This window comes from Oryctolagus cuniculus, chromosome 16, assembly GCF_964237555.1.
Source record: "Oryctolagus cuniculus chromosome 16, mOryCun1.1, whole genome shotgun sequence".
Classification (NCBI taxonomy): Eukaryota; Metazoa; Chordata; class Mammalia; order Lagomorpha; family Leporidae; genus Oryctolagus; species Oryctolagus cuniculus.
The window spans coordinates 19544168-19562401 of record NC_091447.1 but is presented as its reverse complement, the minus strand read 5'-3'; the positions used below and the strand labels follow the sequence as shown (position 1 = coordinate 19562401).

Below are 18234 nucleotides of genomic sequence, written 5' to 3'. Positions count from 1 at the left end.
GCCCCTGCTGTTCTGGACATTTGGGGAGTGAATCAGTGGATAGACGTCATCTCTCTCTCCCCCTCCCTCCCCTTCTCTCTCCCGCCGCCTCTTTTGCCTGCCACTCTGTCACTATGCTTTAGAAATAAATAAATCTTGGAAAAAAATAAGGAAGTGGCTAGAGCCCAGTGATGCAGCATTGCTGATGGATCCATAGGCAGCAGGATTAGGCCTCCAGCACAGAAGTTTCTTCTCCTCCTGTCTGGCCAGGAAGCTCTCTCTGTAGCTATCCCTGCCACTTTGCTAAAGTGCTCCAAGGTTGGGGCTGGCACTGGGGTGCAGGGGGTAAAGCCACCACTTGCAATGCCAACATCCCATGCAGGTGCTGGTCCATGTCCTAGCTGTTCCACTTCTGGTCCAGTTCTCTGCCAGTAGCCAGGAGAGTAATGGAAGATGGCCTGAAGAATTCTGCTCCTCTAGAATTCAGGCTTGTCCTAAATTTACATTTTACTCAGGGGAAGAAGAGATGCCACAGTGTGTATTTGGGCCCCTGTACCTATGTGGGAGACACAGAAGAAGCTCCTGGCTTTGGCCTGGCCCAGCCCTGGCCATTGAGGCCATTTGGGGAATGAACTAGCTAATGGAAGACCGACCCCCCCCCTCCCTTTCTCTTTCTTTCAAAAAAAATCTTTAAAGTCCTCTCAGGGGCCGGTGCTGCAGCTCACTTGGCTAATCCTCCGCCTGTGGTGCCGGCACCCCGGATTCTAGTCCTGGTTGCTCCTCTTCCAGTCCAGCTCTCTGCTGTGGCCCAGGAGTGCAGTGGAGGATGGCCCAAGTGCTTGGGCCCTGCACCACATGGGAGACCAGGAGGAGGCACCTGGCTTCAGATCAGTACAGCACACCGGCCGTAGCAGCCATTTGGGGGGTGAACCAGCGGAAGGAAGACCTTTCTCTCTCTCTCTCTCACTGTCTTAACTCTGCCTGTCAATAAAAAATAATAGACCTTTAAAGTCCTCTCAGGTGCTTCAGTCCTTATGACATTCTTAGTACAGACCCATGTAAGCCTGCAGCCTCTGGACCTGCTGAGACCTGGGCCTCTGGTGGGGGCGGGGGGTCTTCAGGGTTTGGAACCCAGGTCATGACCTACACCTCTGATGCTCTGTATGTACAAGTAGCAGTTTTTGTTATTTTCATCCTGATTACTTTGTGACTTCCTTCTTTATCAACTTCTGCTCCTCTAGAATTCAGGCTTGTCCTAAATTTACATTTCAGTCAGGGGAAAGAAGAGATGCCACAGTGTGTGCAGGTTTCTGGTAAATTCAATCCGTGGTGTCAGAGCTGCCCTTTACAAATAACTTTTTTTGGCAGATGGGGATGGGATGGGTTAGAGGAACAAATGGAAACAGATCTGCATTAATAAATATGCAGAGTGAGTCCCACTCCGGTGTCACTGTTTGTAGGCGGTGTTATTACATGTAGTAAGGGGGTGATGGAAGTTGAGCACACTCTCATTTTTCACTTTAATTGCCTGCCTGAAAAGATCGTGACAGCCCCAAAGGTTACTGCTGGTTGCATTGTTCATAGCTCAGAAGTAATATGCATGTGTGATTTGCTTCATTATTGCCCACTAATAACCAATTCTGCAGGAAGTCTTAAAGCAACCCAGAGCGCCGTAGTCTGATAGGATCATTTTATCTACCTTCTCCCATTCTGTAATCAAGCTGGTGTAGAGTTCACCGCAGCTGCTGTGGTAGTGCTGGGGTGACTGTATTGTACTTTTCATAAACTTGGATTGATAAATTCTTAAAGAATTTTACTGTTTCAGAAAAATAAGGCAAGATGTGAAATATTCCATGTTTCCGATTAGAGCTTCAACCCAGCCAAACCATCATTCTGGTTATTTTGTGTTTCAGTTAAGATTTGGTTTGACATTGCGCAACTGAGAAACCCTCCCGTAACCATGGCTTCGTCACCCTCAGGATGTCTGGAGCTGGGCACTCCCGCAAGTTGTGGGGCCTGGGAAGGACATGTCCCCAAAGCCTCCGTCCTCCCGGCTAGGACCTGGCCACGGGGATGTGGCCTCTGCCAGGCAGCCGTGTTGCCGAGTGATGCAGAGGGACGAGGGGATGGTAACTTAGCAGCCAGCTGTCCCTGCCGTGCTCACGTGGCTGAACTGAGTTCTCAGTTCTTCTGTGCATCGTTATGCCACTGACTATAAAATGGAGATAAGCCCTAACAGTGCAGACTTTAATCTCAAAACACTGTGGGGGCCGGCACCGCGGTTCAATAGGCTAATCCTCCACCTAGCGGCGCCGGCACACTGGGTTCTAGTCCCGGTCGGGGCGCCAGATTCTTTCCCAGTTGCCCCTCTTCCAGGCCAGCTCTCTGCTGTGGCCAGGGAGTGCAGTGGAGGATGGCCCAAGTGCTTGGGCCCTGCACCCCATGGGAGACCAGGATAAGCACCTGGCTCCTGCCTTCGGATCAGCACGGTGCACTGGCCACAGCGCGCCAGCCACGGCAGCCATTGGAGGGTGAACCAACGGCAAAGGAAGACCTTTCTGTCTCTCTCTCTCACTGTCCACTCTGCCTGTCAAAAAAAAAACACTGTGGGGACACTGAGCTATAACTGCACCTGACACGTGGCTGATTCCAATCCCCCTTGCAACCCAAGAGGGAAAGTCCTATCATAACCAACATCTTATACATGAAAACAATGACGACTGGAAGGTGTTGCATTGGCACATGTTGACTGAGGCAGGGGGCGTGTGTAGAGTCAAGTGTACCCCGGCAGCCACAGCAGGGAGTAGGAGCAGGCTCCGACAAGGGGGTGATCACAGTTTCAGATCGACTGAAACGCTGGACTCGGGGTGACTTGCAGCCTGTTCTCTCCCCAGCCCACCAGTCTTATACTCTCCCCTCGTGGAATTAACCATTGGCTTTGTTGGTGTGCCATGTGGCCTCAGGCTTTCTTGGAACACTGCCGAAGTTCTAGTGGGCCTAGTTCTCAGTGGATGCATGGCTGAGTTACAGGATAACCAGGGTCTTGCCAAGGGTTTTCCTGTCTGCGGCTGTTCGTGGGCCCTGCAGCAGGCCTGTGGGGATGTGTGTTGTTGGGCTGGGGCCTTCAGCTCTGCTCGTCCGGTCTGTGCCATGAGTCCGTTATCTCTCCCTTCCCTGGGTCTGCAAAGCGTCTTCCCACACATCCAAAGCAGAGCTCATTGTCTGGTCTCTCAATCCCCCTGCACTTTCTCATTACGTCTTTACTTTGGGTCAGGAGACGCTCGCTTGCTTCTCATTAGAAGCATCTTAGATTTCTATTTCTGCTTTGGCTGAAGCTTAAGTGTCTGCAGCCTGGTTTTGCCCCCATCGCCTAAACCCAGCGCTGGTTATTTTTCTGAAGTGGGAGCATGACCAGGGTGAACCTGCGGAATCCAGCCCGAGTTCCCGGAGCCCCTTCCAAGCCTGCCAGGCAGTGACCCTGTCCACACGTGCAGCCTCAAGCAGTCCAGCCACATAGGACTTCTTGCCCAGCCCTGCTCTTCCCTGCTTCAGCTCAGCTGCTCAACCCCTGTTCTCTTCACACTCACCTTCTGCTCACTGCAGGATTTGTTCAAGCTTCTTGTGAACGTTTCCTTCGTGAAGTTTCCCTGGTTCTCGCCGAGAATCCTGTTTCTAGCAGCAGGTAGTGCTTTCCTCCGTATTGGCCGCACGTCATTGCCCTGTGCTGAGTTGTGTTTGTCGCTCATGCTCCCCTGTGAGCCTTCGTGTCCTCTGAGCAATGGGCACGTGGCAAGTGTTCAGTATGTTGCGTATTTTTTTTTTAATGAACTCAGTTTCTTTGTTTTCATTAAGAAAGCCAGACTCTTATCTAGGTCCAAACAAACTCTGTGTTTAGGACTGTGGCTCTGTGATGGGATTGAGGTGCTCCCATGATGTGGACACCCCATGATCTGTGGGGTGATGAGATGGATTCACAAAGGTGCAGTGCGAGGTTGTGGTTGAGGCAACCAAGGCCAGAGCCCCAGGACAGCTGGGATTTCCTCGGGCGGGGTGAGGCGGAAGGTCTCCTCACATAGTTCCCTTCCAGCCTGGAGCGGAAACCCAGGGCCTGCTTGCCTTTGCCTGTTTTCTTACTGCTTAGCCTCGCTCACCAGCAGCCATCTTTGCCACCAGACGCCTGCCTGTCACTCTGTCCCTGAGCAGGGGTGACATAGATGCCCTTTGATGACTAGTTGCTATGTTTCCTGTGGCTTGGACCCATCATGAGGTTCTTTTCCGAGGAAAACAACTCATATTTGTGTGTGTGTGTGCACATGTGTATGTGTACAGCTATGGGTGCATTTAAGCAGGCCTATTTAAAGTCAGGTTGAAAGAATCTGACTGGTGTTTAGACCTAGTATCCTTCCTGCCCCCGTAACCATGGCTGCTGTATGCACCTGTCCAGTGATGCCCGCACAGGAACACCTGGCAGCCACGTGGGTCTGTAACGGGCTCTTTTGTCACAGGTAACAAGGCAGGAACTCGGGAGGACCAGAAGGGCCCCCACCACTGAGGATTACCAACTGATGGGGTCATTTTCACACACACACGATACTCCAAAATGTTTGTGGAAACAGGGAATCAAAGATAAGTTTATTTTGGTTACCAAAAAAAAAAAAAATGGCCATCAATGAACATAGGTGTTTGATGAACTGGTAAATAATTAGAACGTATGCAAGCCAGAGTTGTCTCTTTCTGACAACTTTAACCCTTTGGCCTTGCCAGAAATAAGGCTGCAACATGCTGTGTGTGTCAGTCAGCCCCCTGGAGTGCTGGCTGAACAATGTTTACTCATTCACTTGTGGCCACAAACGTGAACACCGATGCCTTTCTTAATAGATGGTGTTAGTGTGCCTGCCGCACGGTGCCCCTGACTTCTAGATATTTAACTCATAAAGTTTACGGCGACACTCAACTGCATCTGGATTTCACATTGAATTTGGGAAGGCAAGAATCTCACTGTAATTTGCACTGACTTCCCTGTAATGGAAATTATGTCTTGGGAAAAGTTTCAAATGACGTGTCTATAAACTCAGGAAAAGTTGATCCATTCAAAGGCTGGTAATGTGCAATTGTATGATTTCTTTTTTTTTTTTTTTTAAGTCCGTTGCCAACAAGAAATATTTATTTCAGCAGCTGAAGTAAACTAGCCATGAATTAAAAGTTGGTCTTTGTAAACTGTTGGTTCAACAAATGCAGTCTTAAAAGTAGAGTGGAAGTCTTAGCAGAACTGTGCTGGGCTTTCAAGGAAGCTATAAAGATGGTCTGTGTGGAGTTAGCTCAGTGTTACAGCTGCATGCCAGCAATGACCTGACTTGGAGCGTGGGTAGCCTTTGTGCTGATGAGAACACTGGCCCAGCCGGACTTAAGACAATGGGGCTTCTGGCCCTGGCCCTGCCTGTGTAAAAGCTAACGAGGACCTCAGACCTGAGCTCCCAGCACTTGATTTATTTGCCCCTTTGCTCCTATCTGCCTGCCTTCTTCCTCCCACTCTTCCTCCCTCTCCTCCTCCCTTCCTGTCTTTGCTGCCACCATCCCTCATTCGTTTTGGAATCTCTCCATCCTGTTCAGGACCTTTCCCCCCAGTGTCTAGTGCTCATTCCTTGACTGTCCTCAGCTCCTGCAAGGAGCTTCCCAAGCAGTGGAAAGCTTACAGAAGGCTCTGGATAGAGGCACTCACCTTGAAAGCAGTTGCTCCACGTGTATTTTTAATTCCCTATGTGCCAGGCACTGAGCACGTGTGGGAGAGAGGAAAGTCTGAGACAAGTTCTTCCATCTGGAAAGGGGGCAGGGGAAGAGGCTGCCCCCAGGTGATGGCCCTTCTTAGGCGCAGGTGCAGTGGTGGTGCCAGGAACAGACCGTGCAGGGGAAGGAAGCAGCCTAGAACGTTGTGCATGGCTGTGCTGAAGGAACTCTGAAGTCTTGTGGCTTTGCAAGTTCAACAACCAGGGGCAGGCCGAGAACAGACAGCACTTATTAATTGTTGCTAAGTGATTCTGAAGAAAAGTTTTGAATCCAGCCCAGATCTCCAAATCACTCATCTGCCCAGGTGGGCGTTGTCTGTCCATGGTCTTCCAGTGCTGCAAAGCCTCCCCTGCCTCCCACCACTGCTGTACACACTCAGAGAGGAACCTAGCATTCTGGTTACAGGGTTTGAAGAAGGCCTTCTTGAGCTGCCTTAGGTCCTCGTTAGCTTGGCTTGGCTGCAAGGCAGTGCATCTGGCTTTGGCTTCAAGTTGTGAGTAGTTCCAAGTGTAGATGAGCTCCGGCATGGTCAGAGCCTGTTACTGAGTCTCAGCTGGTTCGTCTTCCTGTCATTCCTTCCTGATACAAAAGAGGTAGAGTGTCGGATCAAGAACCAGTTTCCAGGTTTCCAAATTGCCGGCTTAAGGAGCATTGCGTGGCCATAACAACTGCGAGTGCTTCTGTCCCACAGACCACATACTGAGTGGGTTATACCTCGCAGCGGTTGTAGCCATCACTGCACCCCTACGTTTTTATCAGTGTCGCAGACAAACAAGCCAGGGAGACATCTGGGAGAGCGGATGCTCTGCCCATCACCTCTCATCTTGCGTTCCTCGATGGAGCTGCTCACCACATGCATGCATCCCTGGCTGCGTGCTGCATCGGATGGGCACTTCATTCTGTTGAACTTGGTGTTGGGCGAATAGTGTCGCTGTCTCCAGTCCACTGCTGCCGTCCTCTTGTCTTTATCCTGCCGAGGAGTGCACCGCTGTGCAGCACCTGGGGAAACCAGACAGCCTGCCTGCAAGCCCTTCCTCATTTGTCTCTCTAGCCCTTTCCTGTAGAGAGCTGTCAGCACCAGTCAATTGGGTCAGAGAGGGAGAAACAGTCAAGGCAGCTACTGGGTACCTCACGGTCAAAGTACAACGGTGCCATGCAATCTGAAAAGTGATGAGTCCTGCTCAGCATGCTGCAGCCGGCAGGAAGCAGTGCCCAGGCTGCTGGTCACCAGTGCCCAGCGCCTGAGGCTGTGCTCCTGTGGTGCTTGGCAGATAACTCCTCATGTGTGGACATTGCATGCCTCATTTTGCTTTAAGAACTTCAAAGTGTTAAAAGGTGTTTTAAAGGAAGCATTTTGTCCAAGGAAACATTTAACCTGAAAAAAAGATTTTTTTAGATTGGTAAATAATTGTCCAGAAGTCCTGCTGTCTTGGTGGACACCAGAGTGTGCATTCTAGAAAAAGGAAGATCCCACCAAGTTAGGTCCAAATGATTTTTTTGTTGTTGTTATGAGCAAGGGGACATTTGGAAGCCACCAGCAGTCTATTTCCCTCTCAGAATTTGCGGGTGGGCGAGCACAGGTTATGAAAGGCTGAGGGGCACAGTAAAGAATTTCAAAAGCTTACTTTGCAAAGGGAATGCTGGGCATTTGCCTCTGTGACCCCAGATTACAATACACGGTTGGTGCGAGCGCCATGGGCCAGCACCTTTACTTCAAGCATCGAACACTGTGGGATGTTGTCCAAGGTACTTTCTTCCCACAGAGAGACAGCAGAGCTTAATGAAGAAAATAATAGAAATGTGTGTGGGGGGGTGTAAATGTATATACTAATAAAAAAAGGAAAAAATAAAACTCAGAGTAGTCTGGAGAAGTAACTTATTTTTGTGTAATTTAAAGATTTATTTATTTGAGAGGCATAGTTACGGACAGAGAGACAGAAAGGTCTTCCATCCACTGGTTCACTTCCCAAATAGCCACAATGGCCAGGGCTGGGCTGATCCAAAGCCAGGAACCAGAAGTTTCTTCCAGGTCTCCCACATGGGAATGGGGCTCAAGCACTTGGGCCGTCTTCCACTGCCTTCCCAGGCCATCAGCAGGCAGCTGGATCAGAAGTGGAGCAGCTGGGACTTGAACTGGCACTCATATGGGATGCTGGTACCTCCAGCAGAGAATTAAACTACTACGCCACAGTGCTGGCCCCTGGAGAAGTAATTTTTCACTATATTTTATAACTGATAATTTGAGTATAAAGGAAGCCTGTAGAAGATGGTTTGGGGGAATGACATTAGGTTCCCAGTAGGTTACAGGAATAAAGAAATAGAGACCAAAGTGAAAATATAAGAATGTTCATAGGCCTCTTAACTATTCAATTCCTTTTTATACAAAGTTTAGACTCAGAGGGGTGCTTTCCCACCCCTCCCCCCAAATATACTTATGTCATCATGCACCAGATGTCTCTTTTAAGGAATGATTTTAAGTGAACCGAGTTCAGGCCCCTCAACAGTCAGTTCCTGAACTAAAGGTGAAACCGTTTTGAGTGCTGGAGGGATTTCCCAGTAACGTTTGCAGTGGTCAATTTGTTCTTCCTTATCTTCCTCCATCATCCCGTTTTCATGGCTTTTGTCTCCAACATGGTTTCTTAGCTGGTTAAGCTCCTGGCAAGCCCTCGTGGGCCGGGTGTCTCCGTGTCCAGCTGCACGCCAGCCTACCATTCTTTGGACAGAGCGCCCATGGTTTCTGGGCACTGCTCTACCGACTCCTTACCGTCACCTCGGCCCCGCGTCTCTACATCAGGACTATGGCAGATGTGGATGGGTGTGAAGTTGTGTTGGAAAAGGATGCATCCCCATGGAGAGTGTCTCCTTGTGTTTAGAGATGGCCTTGTTTTGTCCGAGGGCCCCGGCTGCTCGTGCAGGAGGGGAGGAAGTGCTGGGTCATTGCTCTGTTCTCCTTCGCTCTGCTAGCACTGCGAGCCCTGACTCTTTGTCTCTTGTTTCAAAATCTGGCTTTCGAGGACCTACAGTGGCAAAGACCCAGGAAGCAGGATTTCTGAATAATGGGTCCCTGGAATTTTTGGCAGAAACACAACAATAAAGGGAACAGGAGATTCTTTGACATCGAGAATACAACTGGCACTGATGTCCAGTTTGAGTCTGGGATTTGAAAGCATTGTAAATGGGCTTTTATGCTATCGTTTTTTGCCACCCAGGTTCTCTGCCACGGTGTCGCTCCTCTTGCCCCAACACCTGTTAATGCACTTGGGAGTTAGGGCGTGTACGTTACATCTCCAGCGTGCAGTAAACACTTCCTGTATGGAGGTGCTTGAAACAACACCTGTCATTACATCAAAGAAGGTGTGACCTGCCAAGCGCAGCTGGGAAGACTTCTAATAAGGAGATGGTTTTAAACAAGGCTGCAATGAAAAGAGATCTGGGTGAAGTGTGTGAACCTTGTTCTGAGAGAACAAAAGGTGCCCTCACACTGCTTCCCTTGGATGATTGTCTAAGCGTTGTTTTTGCACACGCTCATGCGGGTTTTTGCACATTGTCTGTGTGAGAAGCTTGAGGACATGTTTTGAGGCTGTGTGAAAAGGAGATTTTGGTGCCGAGCTGGGGGCGCACCATTCAGGAGCGGGAGCCTTGCTGGGGAGGTGGAGGCTGTCCCTGGGAGGGGGAAGCCCCTCTAGTGAATGTGGGGCTTGTTGACTCCTGACCCATTGTGAGTGCAGGGAAGTTAGAATGAACTCATTATGCATTTAAAAAGGAGAAGAGCTGCCCTCCAGAATATGAATTCAAACACAGAAAAGTGTTCAGTGAACAGGAACAATACTCAGTAGATTTCCAAATTGATGGAGCTTTCCAATGGAAACTAATTTGTTCCAGCATTGAAGTGAGCATAATTAACAGAGACTTTCTTTCTTAGGCCGATTAACCACCGAAAACCATGCCAACATTGTAACTGTAAGCAGTGAGAACCAATATTTATGAGGGGGATTGTGCAGGAGTTTGTGTGACAGATGGGCATTTTATCACTGTTGATGTTTGGAATTCCCTCGAAAAGTAATGCAATATCTTGTTATTTATGAATGAATGAACAAATGATTGTGCTCTGCTGGCCGAGTTTTCTCTAAAAAAGAGGGGCATGAAACTAATCTCTTTCTGTTTAGCCTCTGTTACTTTGCATTAGGGAGCCTCATATGTTCCGAAGCAAAATCTGAAAAAAAAAATCATAATTGTGTTTTTATTACAGATACTGATCCACGTGTTTTAGAAAAACAAGAACTGCAGCAGCCAACCTATGTCGCCCTCAGTTACATCAATAGGTAAGCCATTTTTGGAACTGATAGCAGTCTCATCTGCTGCCACTTGCTTGTTGAACGGGTCTTTTGAACAGAGTGGGAAACAAGCCGGGTTTTCAGCCTCAAGATGCTTGCATGAGATGATTTCAAAGCAGCCTCTATGTGCAATTTTCTTGCTTTCCCCGTTGGGGAGCTGCAAAATCGTGGTTCTCTGTGCATGTGGCTAGAACCTGACTGATTTATAAGCTCGTTCTGGAAGTATTTTGTATGTAAAGTTGGAATATGCTCTTTGGACTCGGTAGGGCAGTTTGGAAAATTAATGGATTTATGTTGCAGTGAACCTTTTAAATCCTGGGGTGAAGAGGTGCTTTATGAACTCAAAACATGGCTGGAATATCAGAATGTAACAAATTGAAATAATTTAATATCAGAAAGTTACTTAGTAGCAACTCATCTTTTAATAAAAACATTCTCGGCAATGGACTCCATTTGTGTAGCATTAACATGAGTTTTTACTTAAAATGAGCATGTGAGCCCAGCCTTAGAGGGCCATTTCGAACTTGATAGATCAGGTCTGAAAGAGGACTTAGTGTTTCAGCCAGCTCCACTAATTAAGGAGACAGTAATTTTTGGAGAGAACCCGAAATCGACTTAGGTTAAGAAAACACACGGCCTTGAACGTGAAAAAGACGAAATGAAAGCAAGGCTAGTTTTTAATGAGAATGAAAAACTCTCTGCTCGTAATTCAGGGAGTGAATTTCCCCAACTGTCCCTTTCTCGGCAGGCGAGGAGTGTCTGAGTCTCGGTACCTGAGGGTGCGTTCATGGTCTGAGGTGGAAAGCTGGGAATGAATTATCTGCACTGTTTCATTTTAGAGCCTTTTGAGAAAACTCATTTAATTCCCGCCCAGATAGAGTTGTGAATGGAGTCGCCTGTGCTCAGTTTCGAGTTCTTACGTGAAACATGTTTTTAAAAGGATTTAATAACATAAATGTCAATTCACATATCTCCTTGGGATTTCCTGCTTATCAGATCTTCCTGAGAAGTGTGAGAATTCTACATTTTCTGTTGCCCATAATTTTTGACTTGTATTAAATGGGATGCATTCAGAATCACATCAGATACTAATAAAGACGTATGGACTTATTTGGGTTTGTCATAGAACTTGAATTGTTTCCAGCAATTAGCCAAGCTTATGAAAAAATCTTTAGAGTTACATAAATTAATAAATATTTAGTCTACTGATATTGGAGAATGAGGTAAATAGGCTTATAGATTAGCTGTGGTATTGAATAGGACTTTTAATAGTGTGGCTATTATGTTTTGGATAAAACATATCACCTATGTATTCCCCAATCTGTAGAATACTAAGCCTTGTTCTTGTTGGAATCTATGAAGCTTTCAACTGTCACATTGTTGGCCCATGTGAGCATTTGGCACAGCAGTTAGTACTCTACTTGGGATGCCCACATCCTGTATTGGAGTGCCTGGGTTCAAGTCCCAGCCCTGGATCAGATCCAGCTTCTTGTTACTGCACCCCCTGGGAGGCAACAGGGAAAGCACAGGCACTTACATCCCTGCCAGCCACCCACATGGAAAACCAGTAGGAGCTCCTGGCATTCGACTTTGACCTGGCCCCCACTGGCTATTACGGGCATTTGGAGAGTGAACCAGTAGCTGAAAAATTGATATCCCTCTGACCCAATCTTTCTCTCTCTCTGCTTTTCAAAATGAATAAAATTTAAAATAGGTTGTCAGCTGTGTTAGACAGCAGGTGCTGGCTAATGACACTCATTAAGTGACAAATACATTCTGTTAGGCATGACTCAGTACTGTAAGACAAGTCAGAATAGTGACAGGGGCCACACACAAAATAACCCACCAGAGAACTTGCAACAAGGGCCACAGCTGAGCACAAAGTCTGCAGTAGGATGTGCTGGAACCCCAGAGACTTGGGGCATGAGCTGTGGACATGGAATTTCTTGGATAAGCCTTCTGGGAGAAAGTGAGTCATGTTTAAAGTAAGCGTTTATTATTACAGCTGTATATAGGCATTGTAGAAAATTGGAAAATATCGTCAGACAGAAATGTAAAAAAAAATATTAAAACAACATAGTCCTACCACCCAGATATCACTGCTGGTAACACTTTGACACATATTTTCAGATCATTTTCTAAAAGTACATATATATAATTCTTAACCAAGAACTGGGCGTACTGTTTTACAACCTGTCCTTCTTAGACATTGATCTCTAGTTTTCCATTTTAATACATATGGGTTAGTTGGTTGGTTTTTTTGTTTCTGTTTTTGTTTTAGCTGCATGGTTTCTGTACAAGTGAAGGTAGAGTACCCCCCTCCCCTTGTGAACTCTGACATGGGGTGAGAAGAGCCATGTAAAGTGGCCAGCTCCACAGGGACGTGAGAAAGAGGTCCAGGCTCCTGGTTTGTTTTTTGTTTTTGTTTTTTCTTTTTCAAAACAGTGATTTTTGTTACTTTTTTTTTTTTTTTTTTTTTTTGGACAGGCAGAGTGGACAGTGAGAGAGAGACAGAGAGAAAGGTCTTCCTTTTTTTGTTGGTTCACCCCCAAATGGCCGCTGCAGCCAGCGCACCGCGCTGATCTGAAGCCAGGAGCCAGATGCTTCTCCTGGTCACCCATGGGTGCAGGGCCCAAGGACTTGGGCCATCCTCCACTGCACTCCCTGGCCACAGCAGAGAGCTGGCCTGGAAGAGGAGCAACCAGGACAGAATCCAGTGCCCCGACCGGGACTAGAACCCGGTATGCCGGCACCGCAAGCAGAGGATTAGCCTAGTGAACCATGGCGCCGGCCGATTTTTGTCACTTTCAAACAACAGAATAGCATATGTGGGAGGATCAAAAACATTAGGCTCCTCAAAACTCTGCAGTGTCTAGTGCAATAACATGAAGTGGCATGCACGTCACCTGCATCCAGCGACAGCCCAGCTCACCAGAGCAGGGTCCTGGGAAGACTTGGTGCTCCAGAGTGGCCTGCTCGGCTGCCCTTGGTCTTCCACGATTTCTTCAGCGGACCCTTCCTGGAGGGTGCATCACTCTCCTTGCCCAGCTGCAAGTCGACCCGTGGTTCTGCCAAAGCCTCTAAAGTATCCTTCCGTCTTGAAACAGGCCCAGGTGCTTTATACCCACGCCCTGTCAGGCTGCAGGTGCTGGGCAGATTGTCCATTTTGAGCTGAGACATGGCTGTGACAGTGACAGGGAGCCATTGCATCCAATACCCCCGTCTCACTACAATCCCTGCCTCAGCTGGCCTGGGACATGAATTGGGCCTGGCCCCTGTGCCCCAGCTGGAAACACCTTCACCAGTACCTTTGAATCGTAATCTAACACTCGGATCAGATGCAGACCTCTGCCAGTGCTTTAAACAAGTCCTTTGCCTTTGGTTCCTCTAGCCCAGACCTTCGTGTGACACGTGGCTGTTTTGTCTTTCAAGTGTCCTTTAGTCTGGCGCAGCCTGTGTCACTGATGATGACTTGTTAGAGAGGCCAGTTGTTGCACAGGACGTGCCCACCCTCTGGATTTTCCCTCGGTTGTCATTTGCTGGGTTCCTCCCGTATTTGCTGTGAACTGTAAGTTGGGTCTGGAGTGGGTAAATCTAGAACCAGACCCCTTGTGTTCAGAGGCCTGAGCAGCCACAGCATTCGCCAGCTGAATGCAAACTGGTAAAAGTGCACGTGGGTAGAGGACCGGTGAGATAACTGATGATGTTTACGTGGAGGGTTGCCCAAGTTACTGACGGCGCTGCTCACGTGGGATCCCTTTGAAGGGAAGATGTGCTGAAAGGAGTCTTGGGGGACCTTTGATTGGGGGGAAAGAAGCACACGGTATCCAAATTGAGATGAAGCCAGTGTGGACCCAAGAAAGGAGCTATGGGGTTAGGGAATGTGAGAAAGCTTGACAGCAGTGTGCTGAACAGAGTAGAAAAGAGTAGCATTTCTAAAAACAGACACGAACAAAAATGTTTTCCTTAAACCTCAGAGGGAAATAAACCTTAATTCTGCTGAGCAGTGGAAACAGGAAAAGAATGACTATTTCTCTGCTCAAGGTCTGTTTATCCAATCCTGACAGACATTGGGGCATCTCCCGATTGAGATGAAACTTTCTTTGTGACAACACCAACTAACCAGTCAACAGAGGGCTTGGGTCCTTGCAGTGGAGCCACCCTTTAGATGATTTTTTTTAAAGGAGAAAATAAGTAGAAATTGATGCCTTCATTTCACCTATTGTAAACTGCTCTACACTCCTCAAGATAACATGTGCAACGTATTACGTGTTTTTAGGTATCAGATTCCTTTTAAAGCAGGTCTGTGTAATGAGTGGCTTCATGGAAGTCAGCTGGATTTTGCATTCAGTTGGCTGCAACTCTGTGTGTTGTGCAGCCTCTGAAGACTCCACTGACCTCTCGGGAGGAAATCAGAGTAGAACGGGCAGGTGTTAGTGTATGGGGAGGAAGAACCCTGGCTTCAAACTCATACCTTTGGGACCCAAAATCTAACCACTGTGTAGCCTGACATCTTGTTGAGAACAGTAAGAAAAGAATTTGGAAGACTAATACTGAAAAATAGGATAGGTGAGCTGGATAGAGAGGACATATGTACAAGAGTAATACAGAATAATTGCTGTGCCACAGTTAATTGGAGGGTAGCAACCTACTAAGATGAACTGGCAGGAGCCAGCAGGAAGTAAAAATGCTGAGAGAGGCCCAGCAGTGCCTGTGCTGCTATGGGACAGAGGTTGAGCGCGAGATGAATTCTGGTGTAGCAGGACTCGGCTGTCCTGGGAAGGACACCTCGGCACCTCCAGTTCACAGGAAAGAGCAGGCAGAGTACGGTGAACGCACAGGAAACCAAGCTCCTCACTCGCCTACGAGGCAGAGGCTAGGTGAGCCGCAGAGAGGTCGGGTGTGTCTCTGTGGAAGGGTACTGGGCTGCCTCTGGGAATTCTTGTTTCTCGGATTCTTGTCTGAATAGTTAGGATAACTGCCTTGAGTTGATACAGTAGCTTATGAATAACCTGTGAGTCCCCAGCAACAGGTAACTGAGATGGCGCAAAGATGTGGCGATGGGCATGGCACTCTTCATTACACTGTGTTCTCTACGAAGTGCATTTTTATTAAAATGGAGCTTACAAATTATCTTTTTTTAAGTGTATGTATATATAGGGCATTTGGTGTAGGATATGAAAAATGATGTACCTATGCATAAGTTTTTACCTTCTTATTTTCAATCCTTGTAATAAAATGTCTTCCTGTAACTAACTACTACAGTTTTACAATACTTGGTGCAGTAGCTGTAGGTTTGACCTCAAAAACTCCTTTTTTAGCTTAGAATTTGCTCTTAAACAGCAAATTGAATGTGTTTTGTAGAACAGTAGTTCCAAGAGTCATTCATCATGCTCGCTCGCTGTCTCCTCTTTCTCTCTTCACTCATGTTAGGATACTGCAGTCATTAAGTTTGGATAATCATGTGTTAAATAAGGTAGGATCCTTTACTACAGGACATATTGGCCCCTCTCTGATGCCAATGTGTGTTTTGCGTCTCCAGCAGGGTCATGTATACCTCATCTGTATCTGGTCCCAGGGTACTTCTTCTGGAAGCATCCATAAGATAGTGCTCTAAAAATTCCAGCTGGGAGTTGCTAGAGCAATATTACTTCCACCCTCCTCCGCTTCCCCAAGGAAAGCCTCAAGCCCTTTATTGAGAATGGCCTTCCATTCTTTCTCTGATTCTAAATGCAAAACGTTATCTTTATGCTTTCGAGCAAGTGGGAGAGGAAAAGAAAGCTGTGCCTAACATGCTCACTCGGTCACCTTCTCCTCTCGGGCATTTTTCTGACAGCGATCCCGCCACTTCTCAGAACCTGCTCTGACACTGACCCAGCTTACACAAACAGCAAGGCTCTTAATGTTTCTGTTCAGAAATCTCAGACCGTTCTGCCGCTCCTGAGCTGTGTGACTGAGCGGGCTAGGCTCTGCCTCTGTTTCCTGGTCTCTAATACTGCCTGCCTTGTTGTGCGTATTAAGTTAATGAGTGCATACCAGGGTTCCTTTAATAAGCTGGAAGGGAAAAAAATAAAAGGTAAGCATATTTTGTTGTAAACTCTTGGAAATCTGCACATAGATTTTTATAATTCACATTATTTTATTTTTCTGTGAACTTTTTGAAGACCCATTGTATAAAGTGCCTATAACAGTACCTATGACATAGTGTTATATAAGTGAGAGGGCATCTAATTCTTCATGTCTCATCCATGGATGTTCCATTCTCTGTCCGGTCTTAGAGGAGGTCCAGAGCAGCACTCACTAGGAAATGAGGGCCACGGTTTTGTGTCTCCACAGTGTCTGGCATGTCACAGATGCTCAGTACTGGTTAAATGGGTGGATGAATTTGCTTAAGAGTCAGTGAGAGAATGAATGGGTGATTCCATGAACCCCAGGGAAACAAGAAATCGGGAGCCTCTAGTGTCCAAATGCATTGAGATAGCTCTGCACAAATATGGAATGTTGTGTACTTTCATTCAGCACTCATGTGACTGGCAGCATAAAAATGTACTAAATGGTGGACCAGCCCTGCCATGTGCAACTGGACAAACGTGTGGGGTAATAGTTTTCAGCTCTGTGCAACACATGGTACAAGACCTCAATCCGTCCCTGAGAAAAAGGAAGCTTAGGCCATGAGTACCGTGATCACCTGGCTCTTGGTGTTGGTTGACAATGTCCTTAGTGGAGTGGAGTGAGCTGGACCACAAGCAGAGCATGGCAGGAGAGGAAACCAGAAATGAAGGAACCATGACAGCTTTCCAGAAGTCTGTATGAGGGATCCTGTGAGCCTATGGCTGTGAGTGGGCTGCACATGTCCAGGCTGAGGCTGGGAGTCTCATGAAGAGCAGCTGCTCCACGGTAGGGAAGGAAGAGACAAGGTTGCACTGCAGCCCAGCCAACATGAAACTACTTGTTAACTCAGCCATCCAACGGAGACCCCAGGAAGTCCTCAAGTCACAAACGAGAACTTTGCCACCCCTGCAAACCTCCACAAGATCCCCAGAGGAGAGACAGTATGGAGCTGAGTCCTGACAAGTAAGATGCTCTTAGAAGACATTCTAGGCTTTCCAGAAAGTTACTCCCCTAAAGTATAAACCTAGGCCTACACTGATCTGCCTGAATCAGACAACACAATGTCTAGTACGTAACAAAAAATTACTAGATGCAAAATAAAAGGGAAAAGCTTTCCTTGGATGAGGGAAACAAAGCAGCTGATGAGGCCTCCTGGAGAGAGCCCACATTTTGAATTCAGGAAACTAAGATTTGGAAGCAACCATTATAAACATCTTCCAGGACTTAAAGTAAAAATATACAAAAGAAGAAGTCATTTCAAATGGAAATAAAATCAGTCTGGACGCTTTTTTTTTCTTCTTCTTCTACCAGAATGTGAACTGCTTAATGAAAGCCTTCTTCCTCCTTCCTGCTTCTCACTCCAAAACCTCACCTAATCCACCCAAACCCTCACTCTTGCTGTTTCAGTTGGACTCACTTTCAGCAAATTATAGTCAGTCATAGCCTCATAAAAAATGCTGCAATTAGCTGAGTGTGCACTGGCCTTCTATTTATTTTATACAAATAAGCCTGAAGCATTTGAATCTTTTTTTTATGAAACCACCTGTTTATGGTCTTCCAAAAGCAGTCATATTTATTACAGAACAAACCATGCTGTCTCATTCCCTCTATCTACCTGATCTGAAGTTCTGGGCGCACCAGCCCCAGACTGAGTATTGTGGCCTGATGAGGTTCTATAAACACATTGCATGCATTTTGGTTTCAAATAGCAGATGTGGTGCTGCCATTATCTTAGTCTATATCTTTATGGATATCGGCAGAAACACTTGACATGGCTGCCTGCCAGGTTTTCCTTACGCTATCTCTAACCTGATTTTGCCTGCTCATGGAGTTCTGCAAAGACCCTACACCCACAAGAGACACTGGGAAGCTGGAATGAGCACCCTTATATGACATTTTTTCTTATTCCAGTGGAATTGGGTTCTGTTGCTGCAGACTCACTGTGAGTGAGTCTTAGGAGAGCCAGGGGATTTGATTCACTTGTTAGGCCCTGGGCCTCCGATGGTCTTTGAAGTCTGTGGTTTGT

At 47.1% G+C, this 18234-nt stretch overlaps 1 protein-coding gene across 3 annotated transcripts in view; it reads left to right on the top strand.

The window, feature by feature from the left end:
• The window catches only part of JAZF1 (JAZF zinc finger 1), a 335261-nt gene that overhangs the window by 182962 nt on the left and 134065 nt on the right, over positions 1 to 18234 (top strand). For 2 of the 3 annotated variants that reach the window (XM_051853259.2, XM_070059687.1), the window contains one exon: positions 10013 to 10085. In XM_051853259.2, coding sequence (XP_051709219.1) covers positions 10013 to 10085 — 73 coding nt within the window. Of the gene's footprint in view, positions 1 to 9764; positions 9823 to 10012; positions 10086 to 18234 lie in introns of those variants that run through there. The other variant, XM_070059686.1, reaches the window with a different exon arrangement.